Source organism: Lissotriton helveticus, chromosome 1_1 (genome assembly GCF_964261635.1).
Source record: "Lissotriton helveticus chromosome 1_1, aLisHel1.1, whole genome shotgun sequence".
Classification (NCBI taxonomy): domain Eukaryota; kingdom Metazoa; phylum Chordata; class Amphibia; order Caudata; family Salamandridae; genus Lissotriton; species Lissotriton helveticus.
Genome location: NC_136057.1, coordinates 1,518,130,299 through 1,518,143,427, shown reverse-complemented (window position 1 = coordinate 1,518,143,427; position 13,129 = coordinate 1,518,130,299). Strand labels below are relative to the sequence as shown.

The 13,129-nt window shown below is 44.3% G+C and overlaps 1 protein-coding gene and 1 pseudogene across 6 annotated transcripts in view; both read right to left on the bottom strand.

The window, feature by feature from the left end:
• The window catches only part of PDE4DIP (phosphodiesterase 4D interacting protein), a 1,524,691-nt gene that overhangs the window by 367,820 nt on the left and 1,143,742 nt on the right, over positions 1–13,129 (bottom strand). For all 6 annotated transcript variants that reach the window (XM_078686955.1, XM_078686929.1, XM_078686947.1 and 3 more), the window contains one exon: positions 8,496–8,526. In XM_078686955.1, the coding sequence (XP_078543081.1) occupies positions 8,496–8,526 (31 nt within the window). The remainder of the gene's footprint in view (positions 1–8,495; positions 8,527–13,129) is intronic.
• LOC144809600 (CCR4-NOT transcription complex subunit 4 pseudogene) lies at positions 408–8,068 on the bottom strand (annotated as a pseudogene).

Below are 13,129 nucleotides of genomic sequence, written 5' to 3'. Positions count from 1 at the left end.
CTGGTCTTGGACTGACAGTTCCTTCATGATCAGGTCTGCTAAGGCTTTGTGGGTGATATCGAAGGGATCAAATCCCAGTTCGTCCTCCTGCGGTTTGGATGAGCCGAACCCAAATGTGGCTTGCCAGTCTGGGGAGGAGGAGACGGGGATTGTTTCTGATGTGAAAAGACTCTGTGGTTCTAGGGCTGAAGGGAGGAAGTCCACTGGGCATAGGATTAGGATGCCGGAAATTGTCAGAGAAGAGTGACTGTGATTCCGTTGTGGCTCCCTCAAAGGGTGACAGTGCACTGTGGTTAGTGGAATTGATGGGGATGATTGTGTTGGATTTGGTCAAGCCTGGTGAGGGCAATGGTGATTCACTGGTTAATATCTGTTACAGATTTTCACAATTTCTGTACTGAGGGACTCTGTTGATTTGTCGACAGGACAGAAGCCTGAGTCTGAGTTGTCTGGAGTCATGTACTCTTGATCTGTGCCATTGTGTAATGTGGGAGATGTCCTGTGTTCCATCATTGTGCAGTCTGTGAATTTGCTTGAACTCTGTAACAATGGCTAGCCACCTCTGTCATTACTGTCTGGTCTATGTAGTGCGGTTACTTTGTTTTTGTTCTTGTCCACTGTGCCTTTGGATGGCTGAAGGAAGTTTGGATTTAGCTTGTACAATTCCTGTAGCAGCTTTTGTTCATATTCTTGATGTTTGCTTGCCTGCATTTCTTCCTTTGTGAAGCTGACTGCCTTGGCACCCAATTCGTTGAGGTACATGCAGTCGGGTTTTAGACACTGCATATTTTTTTTTTAAAATAACTGCAATACTTTGTAGTACCTAGGGATGCCTTTAGCGTTCTGCCATCCACCACTACGTTGTTGACACACTGTATGGCTCGCAGTGCATCTTCTGAACGAATGTAGGTTACATATGCACTTGCACTTGGGCCCTGTGAACCTGCATAAGACGTACTGTTATTAAGAACAACTTTGTGTATCATTGCAAACTTCCTAAAATATGCCAGTCATTTTAAAACCTCTGGATCTGCGAGGTGTTGCGACAGTCCCACAGCAAAGACCAGGTTCTTTTGTACAACCCGCACACTAGCTAAGTGTTAGCGATTTTCTGAAATGTTCTGTTTGCGCTCATTCTGTTTCTGCTTCTTCTCGTTCTTTATCCTTTGCAGTTCTTCTTGTGATAGTGGTTTGTATACTGCTGGGTCTTCTGGGTATGGCTTTCTGCAAGCGGGACAAAGTCCATTTTTATCTGTGCGGAACGATGCCAACAGAATCTGCAGATTTGGTAACCACATGTGCAGGGGAAGAAGTTGATATCGTCTATCTCAAGGGGCTCCTTGCAAAGAGGACACTCTACGGGATTTTCTTTTACATCAGGACTGCGGGACCTCTTCACCAAAACCCAATCAGAAAGAAAACAAGCATTTTCAATGCAATAGGCCTCGCATTTATGAGAGTTTGAGCTATTGTCATTGTAAATGCCAATGCCTTTTTTTATGTGTTGCTTTTAAAACAGATAAATAAAAGGCATTGTTATTTTTAATGCTAATAGCTTAAACCAGGGTTCTCCAAACCGCTCCTAAACTCTCGCAAATGTGAGACCTATTGCATTGCAAATGCTTACTATAAAAAAAAATTAAAAAGCCTCAGGAGACAGCGTGTCCTGCCTGCAACAGCCGGCAGGACAAATCTATTTGAGAAAATAGTGCTCGGAGGATGTAGTAAAAGCCTACCCGGCAACAACACACTTAACGGGGTATATTGCCATGGAAGGCTACAAAATGAGACATGGCAGTAGTAAGGAGGGACTACTAAGCCTTTTGACCAATGAATAGCCATATTTTACAGAGGACAATGAGACAAGCCAATTAAAAATGTGGGCGGAGAGTGGGCGGAGCATCAAGTCCCTACCTCAATACAGCATGCCTTACAGAGCAGCGCATGATTTTACTAGGCTTGACATAAAACAAGCATTGACAAAGTCATTAAGTCTGGCCTTCTTTAGATGGAAATGCATTCATTTAAACCTGAATAAACAGCTTCTCCCAAAGTACTTTATGTTTATCCGACTAACCCCTAAAACATCAGAATCATGGTTAAGGTAGCTTACATCTTTGTTATATATTATACAGATCAAAGAGAGAGAGAGGACTAGGTACGCTAGCCCGTATCCCCTGGGTTATATGTCGAGATCAATGTGGACTAGCTAAGTTTAAGGGGAGGGGGGATTTAAGTGACTCTGGTACGTCAGACAATAGAAAGGAAAAAAGCAATATTTTCCTTATAAAGCCCTCACCCACCGACCTAGTCGGTGGCATGCTTCATCATCGGGCCCACCACAGTGGCACCGAATGTGCCCCGGGTGTGCTACAACGCCAGGTGACTGCGGAGCTGGTATATTGCTGCGTGTGCAGTGAAGGAGTGAGAAGTGAAAGTTTAAAAAGCTATACAAGAAGTCCCAGCACCCGAGGGTTAACAAGTATTTAATAAACTGGGCCTCTGTTAGCTGTTAAAAAGGCAAAAGGACAAAGTGGAGTATATGATGACCTCCCGTGTCCAGTGTGGTCTACATGTTTCTGCCAGTGCCTTTTATATTATAAGCTGGCTTTCCTCAGGACCAAAGTGTAACGTGATAAGGTGCAGGTTAAATAATAATAAACTAAATTAAGTGTTTGTGTCAATTCTTGACTATGTGTTGCGCTCGCTAAGGCGCTGTAACTGTTCGAGGGGGATTCCCTCAAGCTTTTTCTGTTATTTCTTGGTAAAAAGCCTCATGGGTCGCCTGGCAGAGAAAGAGACCGAGTAGTTCGGTCTGGTTCCTCCTTGGACCTATTCGTCCTTCTGCGGCGCCCGACATGGACCACACTGGACACGGGAGGTCATCATATACTCCACTTTGTCCTTTTGCCTTTTTAACAGCTAACAGAGGCCCAGTTTATTAAATACTTGTTAACCCTCGGGTGCTGGGACTTCTTGTATAGCTTTTTAAACTTTCACTTCTCACTCCTTCACTGCACACGCAGCAATATACCAGCTCTGCAGTCACCTGGCGTTGTAGCACACCCGGGGCACATTCGGTGCCACTGTGGTGGGCCCGATGATGAAGCATGCCACCGACTAGGTCGGTGGGTGAGGGCTTTATAAGGAAAATATTGCTTTTTTCCTTTCTATTGTCTGACGTACCAGAGTCACTTAAATCCCCCCTCCCCTTAAACTTAGCTAGTCCACATTGATCTCGACAGCTTACATCTTTGACCAATGGGCTGAAGTTCTTAAAAAAATCTTTCCCAGTATCAAAGAATAAAGAGAGTGAGCAGGTAATAAAATAGAGAAATATGCAAAGTGAAATGAATGAAAGCTGGAGAGTCCTATGTGGCAATTGTTTCAACAGAGGTTCTGCAACAGAATCTTTAAAGAATGGGAAGCCAAAAACAGCATCCATTTAATGGTTAAGGGCTAAAAGAAAAATCCCAAATTCTACCCGCAAAACTGTGGCTTTGCCTCTGTATCCAATTAGCTTACAAACTTAGGGGCATATTTACAAGCTGCTTGCGCCACTTTTGTGTCACTTTTCCCATGTTAAAAGTGTCACAAAAGTAGCAAAAGGGGCTTGTAAATAAGCCCCTTAGTGACTGCCATGAAGCTGAAGAAGCAGCAGCATAGGAGAAACACCTCTTGTGGTGTAGTTTTAGGACCCATGCCTTCCTCCTTAAGTATGCATGAGCTGGGAGGAGCATATGTGACAATTCCGGAAAACCACAGCAGCTTTAGGCAATGCTCGATCTGCAAAGAAAGACACCCTCTTGAAGAATGTACCCATGGAAGTCACTAAAGCAAGGTTTCCTTCATCACATTCATCTATGGTTTCCACCAGGGACATGCATGTCTACTAGTTTAGAATCTGTTTCCAACTATCCAAAAATGATTTTTATTGGCAATTACAGCTTGATTGTGAAGGGAACATATGCCATTATCATGGTTCTGCAGCGGAATGCACTCTAAAAGGTTAGTTCTTTTTACTTCTCATATATGGTATACTGTGGTGCAAAATACTTGAACCAATTGTACAAAACATTTCTTGCAAGGTGCTCCTGTCTTTACAGTGGGAGATGACTCGTTAGATTTGCTCTATTAGTCACTTGGTGACTAGTTTATTTAAATATTATTAACTTATGAATATAAAAAAAAGGTAAACAGCAGTGTGCTGGAAGTTCAATGTCCCAGTTAGTCTGAACTTCTTCTGTCCTCTTTAAAGAAACCCGTTTCCAAAACTATCATGGGTGGCGAGGTCAATCTTTGTGTTGTTTGCACTGGCGAGTGCATCTCAATATTAACGTAGCATGGTAAAGGAAGCAAGGCTTGTGAACAGGCATGAGTATGTAACATCTGTGAAGGTTCAGGTTTTTTCCCAAAGAGGCACACCAGGAGAGCAGGGGCATTGTGGGAAGCAGAGCAGGGCATTCAAACATGCCTGCACCAAAGTATAAAACAGGGCGTTCGGGGAATCTGTCAGAAGCAAAGAAAGTGCAAAACTCAGTGAAGAAAACAGAAATAACGAGCACCTAAATACACTGTACAAACATATTGTGTAATCCGAAAAGTAAAGGTTTAACTGTTCTCTGTGTAAATTAAACAAGTATCAGTTCTGTTTCTATTGTGAAGCCTCTGACGCCTTCGGGTAAAGTCCGCGCTATATAAAAACGCATTAAATAAATAACTGTGTGGACTTGGCGCCGTCTCTGCACATGTCACGGTGTATGCGGCGGCTACTGCCATAGCACAGGGATGCAGGTCTGCTGAAAATCAAAGTGCGCACTGAAAATAAAGAGTGTAAGCAGTGCCCTGAGCTGCGGCAAAAAGACACCCGAGCTTGGGAGACGAGTGTCTGGGCACCCCCAAAGCAACGCCGAATATTGGGAATACTCACTGTTACCTGGCAGCTCACACAAAGCGATACACGAGCGCAGGCGGGCCGCGGGCCTTGTCCTTCTTATACTTCCATGGCCCTGGTCTGCCCCCTGTCCTCGGGCTCGGGTCGTACGCAGCTGACATTAAACCTGGGTCCTTGTCCTGCTCTCTTTCTGTGGCGGGCGGGCACGCGCTCGCTCAGTGCGTAGGAGGGACGCACTGGTCCTTGTTCTCTTACGCACGCGCCGGCAGTCAGACAGACGGACGGACCGAGCGCCATGGAGCCGCCGCTGCTGCCCACCGCCTGCCTCCTGCTGCTCGACGGGGCCCGCGCCGACCTCTCAGGTGAGTGCGAGGAAAGAGGGGGGGAACATCTCACCCTTGGGGGGGGGAGGTGTCTGTATGTGTGCATGTGTGTGTGTGTATGTGTGCATGTGTGTGTGTGTATGTGCGCTCGTGTGCCCGTGTGTGTGTCTCTGTGTGTGTGCTTGTGCGAAAAGCAGGGGCTGTGGCTGTGTGTGTGTATGCATGAGGCTTCCAAGGAGAGAAAGAAGAGACAGGAGAGGGTGAGCGCGCGACCTGATCCGATTGCGGCCGGCTGCGTGCGCGTAACAGCCTCTTGTCCGCTCTGCCTAGTCCTTGAAAGTCAAAAGCCTGAAACGATTACAAAAGACTCGCTCTGCGACAGCAGGCCTTTGGCCTGCAATCGCAGGGCGAGTCCTAAAAAACTGAGGCACAGGAGTCCAATAATTCCAAATCTCGTATGCAATAAATTAAAACTGCAGTGATGCGGAGGTCTGTCAGTCAGTATTGTGGCTTCTGTTGGATGCACTGCCCCAGGTCACAGCTTGGACTGCCTCTGTACGGGGTATTCAGCGCCTTACGGCCACCATCTTACATTACAGAATCCTACCTGGGGTCGTACTCAAGGATAGGGGTATTGTATGGTATGTTAATGGATACACAGCAGGATGATTTGTAAGTCCAAGACAGCAAATGCAGTGTTCGGTTAGGGCAGGAAGGTGCGTATATGCAGCAATCAATCGATATTGCAGGGAAAATTTTTATGTCAGCCAACTTAAAAGCAACATTTCAAGACACTATTTAATTTTTATCACACACCAGTGAGGATGATGAAATGGGGGGGGGGGGGGGGTTCAAATGATGGGAAGTGTTTTAGATGTGCTACGGAGAGGGCTGACATCACGCATATTTTTTATGATTTTATATATCTTACTCAATTGAGGGGGCATATTAAGGTGTTTTTGTCTGGAATTATGGGGGTTGATGTCCATATAACAAAAGAGGTAATGTTAACAGGAGTTGGTGATATTCTCAAGCAGGGCCAACTATGCCATCCATTTAGATATCTCATATGTATGGCAGTGGCAGTAGCACAGCTATGTGTTGCGTCAGCCTGGTTGCAGCAGGATACCCCATCGTTTGAGATGTGGCGGGACAAATTCTATAATATTTTTTATTTGGAATATAGCCTCTGTTGTTGGAAATCAATGAAAAGGAAAAAATTGGGTATTCAGATATGGGGCCAATGATAGCACATATGAATTGAGAGTGCCATTCAATAACTGTCTAGTATATTTTGTTATATTGGTATGTTTCTTTGGCTGTAAGGTACAGCCCTCATATTGCAATTTTGCCATGCTTTGTATGATTTTTGTCAGTGGAAGTTAAAATATTAATGTAACTGATTAAGATTTCCACTTGCTTTGGTTTGAATAAAACATTTTTTTAAAACAAGAGAGAAACTTCACCAGAGCAGAGGGACATTTTCTTTTAGAAGCCATCACTTGCTTTCTAAGGAATCTAACATGTTGTTTCTACACACTTTATCAGATAGCAATGCAGTTATTACTTGGGTTCTAACTCCATGAATGTGTGCTAATACCTAGCTGGTAATATTTAACTAACATTCGCTTGATCACTGTAAAACCACTTTTTGTTCAGTTTTTTAATAGTGCAAACTTGATTATGTTATGCAAAAAAATTGTGATTTGCACAGAATCACAGGATGTTGAGCTGAGGATTTAGAACCGGGTTACCCATGTTCCAAACTCAACAACCATGCCATTAAGCCATATCTCCCCCCATATGTTCAGAAATGTATAAAACCTGAATATGAATTCAAACTACAGATGTATATGCTGATCACAATATTACACTATGAAATCAAGGTATTATATTAAACAATATTTTTCCTACTCTTAACACCATGCTAATGCAGAATTGCACAGTTTAATTTTGTATGTTATGTGTCCATAATAATGTATTTCCTTTCTCAATGTCCAGTAACAACTTAATACAATTACACACTACAGTCTACCCCGTTTGTGTTAACTGGTCAGTGCATGGATGAGCAGGGACGGGATGTATGACGTTATAACGCATACTTTTACTCCGCAGACCATTACAACGCGACTTTTACTCCGCATACCGTTACAACGCATAGCGCCTTGGGGCGCTGGATAGTGGTAAGTATAATTTACTATTCTAACTCCAGTCCCCGTGGACCCTAGGGAAGGTGTTGGATAGTAAATTATACTTATACCCTATCCTAGAGCGCCCCCCAGCCCAATGCGTTGTAATGGTATGCGGAGTAATGGTCGCGTTGTAATGGTAGTGCGGAGTAAAAGATCCGTTGTAACGGGTGTATACCGCAGGGACGAGTCCCTGAACATAACCATCTCGGGCCTCCCCCCAGCTCACCAAAAGCTGAGCCGACTCAGGCAGAAGATGGTTTTATTGATGCGTTCCAGCAGGGGTCAGAGGTTGAAGGGAGGGCAAGGAAGGGGGCCAAAGGGGTGTTACAAACATCGCCCACTGAATAATATTGAAGGACGAACGTCACTTTAAAGTGGCAAGTCAGACAGAAACTAGCAGGCAGGGACAAGCACAAGGCTGCGGCAAGATGAGAAGGGCGCTGTTGCTGGCATAACCTTCATGCACACTGTCACAGCTCCATGCGTCGCTCAGACAATCGGCGCCCTAAGTCTGGGCCCAGCTCGCCCATGCTTGAAGAGCGGCCCTTTCCCAGGTATACTGAACGCTGCCAAAGTCCGAATACCGCTGTGAAACGGGCAATGAAAAACGTAATTTAGTCCAAGTAATGGCAAAGTAGGGCCGTGGCTCTTACCTTCATTTCCAGTAACAGATTTTTTCGAGTGGACAAACAAACATATGTCAGTGTTTGCTGCATTACATGAAAAGTTAGCGTTTTCTGCACCAGATACATTTTTTCAAGAGTTGTATAATATAATGATTCATACTGTTTAGGTTGACCAAAGAGACCTGGGGAAACTTAACAATGCATTTCATTCAAGCAGGCAGTCAACATTTTGTTCGAGGACAGACAGCAGTCAGATGTAAATCATAGGCAAAGTCAGGGGCGAGCGCAGGCAGGCAGGCAGTCAAACATGAGCAGGACATCAGCCCCAAGCAGGAAGGCAAACAGAAGAAAGTCCTCAAATAGTAGTAGGAAGTAACATATAAAAGAAGCAATGGGTCAAACAATGATGACATAGGTTTTGAATGTAATGCGCATTTACGTTAGAGACAGAAGTTCATACCCAGAGTTATCATCCACGTCACAGCGGTCTTCTGAAAAGAAAAATCGAATATTCTACATTAACATGAGTTAATGCATTTGGAAACTCTGCTCATCCAACATATTTTTTTATCTGATCGTTTTCTTGAGATATCAATACAATAATACAAATTAATCATAGTATAAAGAGAGTTAAATAGAAAAAACATTCAAGAGAACATAACGTGTACAGCAAATGGCAAATACACACAAAGCATTCAGAAGGGATGTCATGACACCTGATTGAGTCAAGTCATAGAGCATCTATCTCACAAACTCCTGGACAAGAAAGTGTTTTATTTATTTCATGTATTTTATTTTTGCGGGTTTCTATAGTGAGAGCTTGGCCCAAGGGCATTAGAGTGCTTTACAAGAGAGCAAGATGTGTGTTCTGGATACAAAACATCATAATAAAATAACCAATTAGTAACTGGAAAAAACAAAAGGGGTATGTCGTCCCTATTTGTATATATAAATAATCAAATAAATAAGTACTTTTGAAAACAATTAACATAGAAGGACAAGAAAGCCACCAGAAAACAGACAGAGTCAGCAGGTGGAATCGAATTAGGCATTTCCGGTCAGTCAAGGCTCTGTGATGAACCTACTAGGGTGCAACACAAGGATCCTCTAATCTCAGGAGTTATTACACGGCCAACTGTCCAGTAGTGGTATGTGGAACTGGAGTAACCTCCTAAATTCGCAAGTAAGGCTATAGGGATTTTTTTCTGTTATCAAAAAAATCACTGTAAAAATGGTGTTGCTGGGAAAACGTTATTTTGTTTTCAATTTCTCAGTCACTTTCAGATTCCATACCATTGACCAGCACTTGATCTTCAGGTTTAGACTGAATATAGACGGGGCACGATAAACAAATGTGGTATAATCAAATTATCCTAAATTACCACGTCGAGGTAGCGATTGCTAAGGAATGTTCCCTTGGTGGGAAACTACCAAATGTTTCAAATTAGACTTGAGCACCTGGTCCAAGCATCAGAATGGCTCAGCATATAAACAAAAAGCCTCTTATAGATTGAGGTCTAACTGGACATTGAGTTTAATGAGCGTGATCACTTGTGTTGTATGAAGTGCTTAATTGTGGCAGTTGATTGGCAATGGCAATTATTTCTGGCATAGTAAGGGTCCCTTGGTGAACGTTTGGTGTACCAGAGAATAACATGTAAATAAGACACATGCACATAGTCTTGACTATGGCAACTCCATTCTGGCAGATGTGCGAAGCTCATCAGTTCTACATTTTGTGTTTAAGACATCATCTGAAACTGAAATGTTTCAGCGCATATATCTTGCACTGGAGCGCCATCAATTGCGTGCCCCAGAAGCCATAATTCAATTTAAGGTAGCATGTTTCACTTAAAAGGCTATTCACAATCGATACTCAGACTACCTAAAATCCTCTCTTAAAATCCCTGGTGGCATCCAGAAGTTGAGGAGTATCAACAAGCTTTGTCTGGAGTCCAAATAATTCAGTTCCTGCAATGCTATCGCAGTCTTTCTCTGGTGCAGTTCCCATTACCTGGAAAACCAATCTTGATAAAAATGTTACCTTTGTGTGGCTTGGCATAGTTCTGCGACAGGAATAAATCAAATTAGGGTCAATGGGAGTTCCAGCACTAGGTCCAGCCACACAAGTGGGTTAGATATATTGGGACAAGTGGCGGAACGTTGCGTAGTAGTAATTGTGTGTAGCTGTGTGGATTCTGGACGTTTATAGCACTGAAATGTAAGGGAAAGGCATGCTTTTGGGCAAAGTTTGAGATTTGCAGGGAATTATGGATGAGAAAATGCTGTGGGATCCACTTGTGGCACCCTAACCTGTCTTGACCAGGATGTCTAGTTTTCAGAAATATCTGGGTTTGGAAGTTTTCCAGTTGGCCAAGCCCGGGCTCAATTACCTCAAATACCCTCGGTGCCTAGGCCCAGCCCCTCCCCATTTACCTGGGACTGGTCCTCCAACCACTTTAGGCACTTTTGGACCCGACTCACTTGCCTTGAGGCTCCCTCCTCACTTATTCTGTCCCCTCTCCGCTGGCGTCCTCTTCTGTCCAGCTCCTCTAACCTTCTGTCCTTGTACCCATTATGGTAATCATTTCATTCGTTTGTTGTGCTCTCTAACTCCTTTTGCACTCCTCTTTTTACTCTTTCACTCTTTTTTCCTCTCCCTCTCCCTCTAGCGCTCTCTCACCTTTTTCTGTTTTCTCACTCCCTCGTAGGGCTCTATCAACATTGTTTGTGCCTCCAACTCCACTTAGTACTCTTTTGTTGTGCTTTCTTAATGCGCTTGTGCTCTTTGTTTTACCTCTGCCCCTTCTGTTGTGCTCCTTGCAGCCCCCAACCAAGTTCCCTTTAAATATTTCCTTTGAGTGAGGCAGTGTATGGTGTCTGTGCACTGCAGCCAAGACTATGAGCACTAACCAACTATGCATGTGATAGGTACATGGGGTCAGGTTTAGGCCTAAGAGGTATGTGATCGCGTTTCCTTATTAGCATTCAATAAATGGGTTTATAAACCTGCACAGCACGCCTGTCACTCAAGAGCTCGATAAGCAATGTCAAAACGATGCACAAAGAGTTCAAAATAAAGCATTAACATTTGAGGTACAAGGGAGAGACGGAAAGAAGAGCCATTTAGTGGCTGGTTTAATGAAAGTGAGACCAACAAAGCTGAGATTAATCCAGTTTTCCTCCATTACGAAACAGTGTGGCATTAGGAAAATATTACATTTTAGCAATCCTCCATTTACTTCATTTTTAGTTTAAAATCTTTTTATTGTCATTTACAATTTTAACAATGCAATACAATAAAAGATCAATAACATAATCTACTGGGGAATAATACAATAGCAAATCCAATGCTGAAGGATATAACAGTGATAGCAGGTGGGTAATGTCTCCAGTATGAAGAAATGGGGGTATCAGTTACACCAAGCCATCCGGGAGGGAGGGAACGCTAGTGTACGTTCTGCCGTCCTGCTGTGAAACACAGCGTCGGTCTATGTGTGGTGTGATCTCTGAAGAGTGGGCAGAGGATACAACAAAATGAGGCCAAAATAATTTTACTGAGGGAAAAGGGTAACTAACCGCCTGTGACCTGAGTCCGTAAAGTGTTGTATCAGGTGACTAACAGCTTGTAGCACCCAGTAGGGACGTATGATGCGCCAGGTTGAGCAGGGATTGAGGGGCGACACCCCATGTGGGGCGACGCAGAAGCAATAGTGGCATGTTACCCTAGCGCCGATGAGGCACCTGTTTCCTCCTGAGTGTCTACTGTGGATGCAGCCATCTTCTGTAATTCCTCCACGATCTCCCCCCAGTCTATATCCAAAGGAAACTTGTGCAGCCCCAGAAGGTCCTCCCTCCATAGAGCCACCCCCTCTGCCCTGGCCCAGTTGAGCAACAAGCGGGGCCAGGCAACTGCATTGGGCGCCACCGGTGCTTTCCATCTTTTGGTGATCAGGCGTTTTGCCGTGACTAGGCCCAGGTCTAGGAATCGTGAGGTGACCTTGCGTTTCCTGCTCCTCTTAAAGAGGTGCAAAATGTACACCTCCCAGTGAAAGGGAATTACACATTTAGTGCAGTGGGCTAAAGTGGCCGCTATGTCAGTCCAGTACTCAGCTAGGGCCTGGCAATACCATAGCATGTGTAGCAGATCTGCATCTGTTAGGTGGCACCTGGGACATTCAGGGTCAGCGCGATGAAAATACTTATTTATCTGGGAGGAGAGGTATGCGCGATGCAGGATAAAATATTGGATCTGCCGGAAGTGTTGTCGGGCTTTCCAGCATTGCCACCCATTCCCTCTCCGATAGGGCACGGCCCAGATCCTCCTCCCTGTGTTGTTTCAGGAGGTTCAGTGGGATTGCAGTGTGTTGATGGAGGGACGAGGCAAACCAACTAATCAAGTGTCCCCCTGTGCCCATTGTATGCAAGTACTGCAACTGTTGCTAGTTTACCCAATCTGATTGAAAGTGAAGCAATGAGCGCACGATGTGTTAAGAATTGTCCAGGGGTAGGCCATCTTCTGAGATTAGGTCTGTATATGGGATTACGGCTCCGTCTCTAAAAAGGTCCCCTGTGTCGTGAATGCCTGCTATTTCCCAAGTGCTCAGTTCCACTGCCGTGATGTACGACCCGCCCCTTGGTGACCCCAGTAAAGGAATAGCCGGGGCATATGGGGTGGTGCCACGGGTGATGTATGTGATGTTCACTATTCTAGTGAGCACCTTGCACCAGTCCAAACAACCCTTATGGTGATGGTTGTAAGTCAACCTTATAGACCAGCTATCCTAGTGGTAGCGTGGACAGAACAGTCTTAGGCTAAAAGACTCTTGAGGGCGTGTAAAGCCAGCTGTTTTACCATATGTAACCCCTTGAATATCAAATGAAAGCACACCACACAGGATATATATCAAATATATATGTATTAATGTTTCCCCATCACACTCCTCTGAACTCTTTATGAGGTCAGAGACAAAAGCACATAACAAGTGACACTTAGAAATACATTAAATAGCACAATTTACAGTTAGGCCCTAGGGGCGCGTAAAACCATATACTAAGTAAGTGGAAAAGGAAAGGCCTGGGGCCTAGAGAATC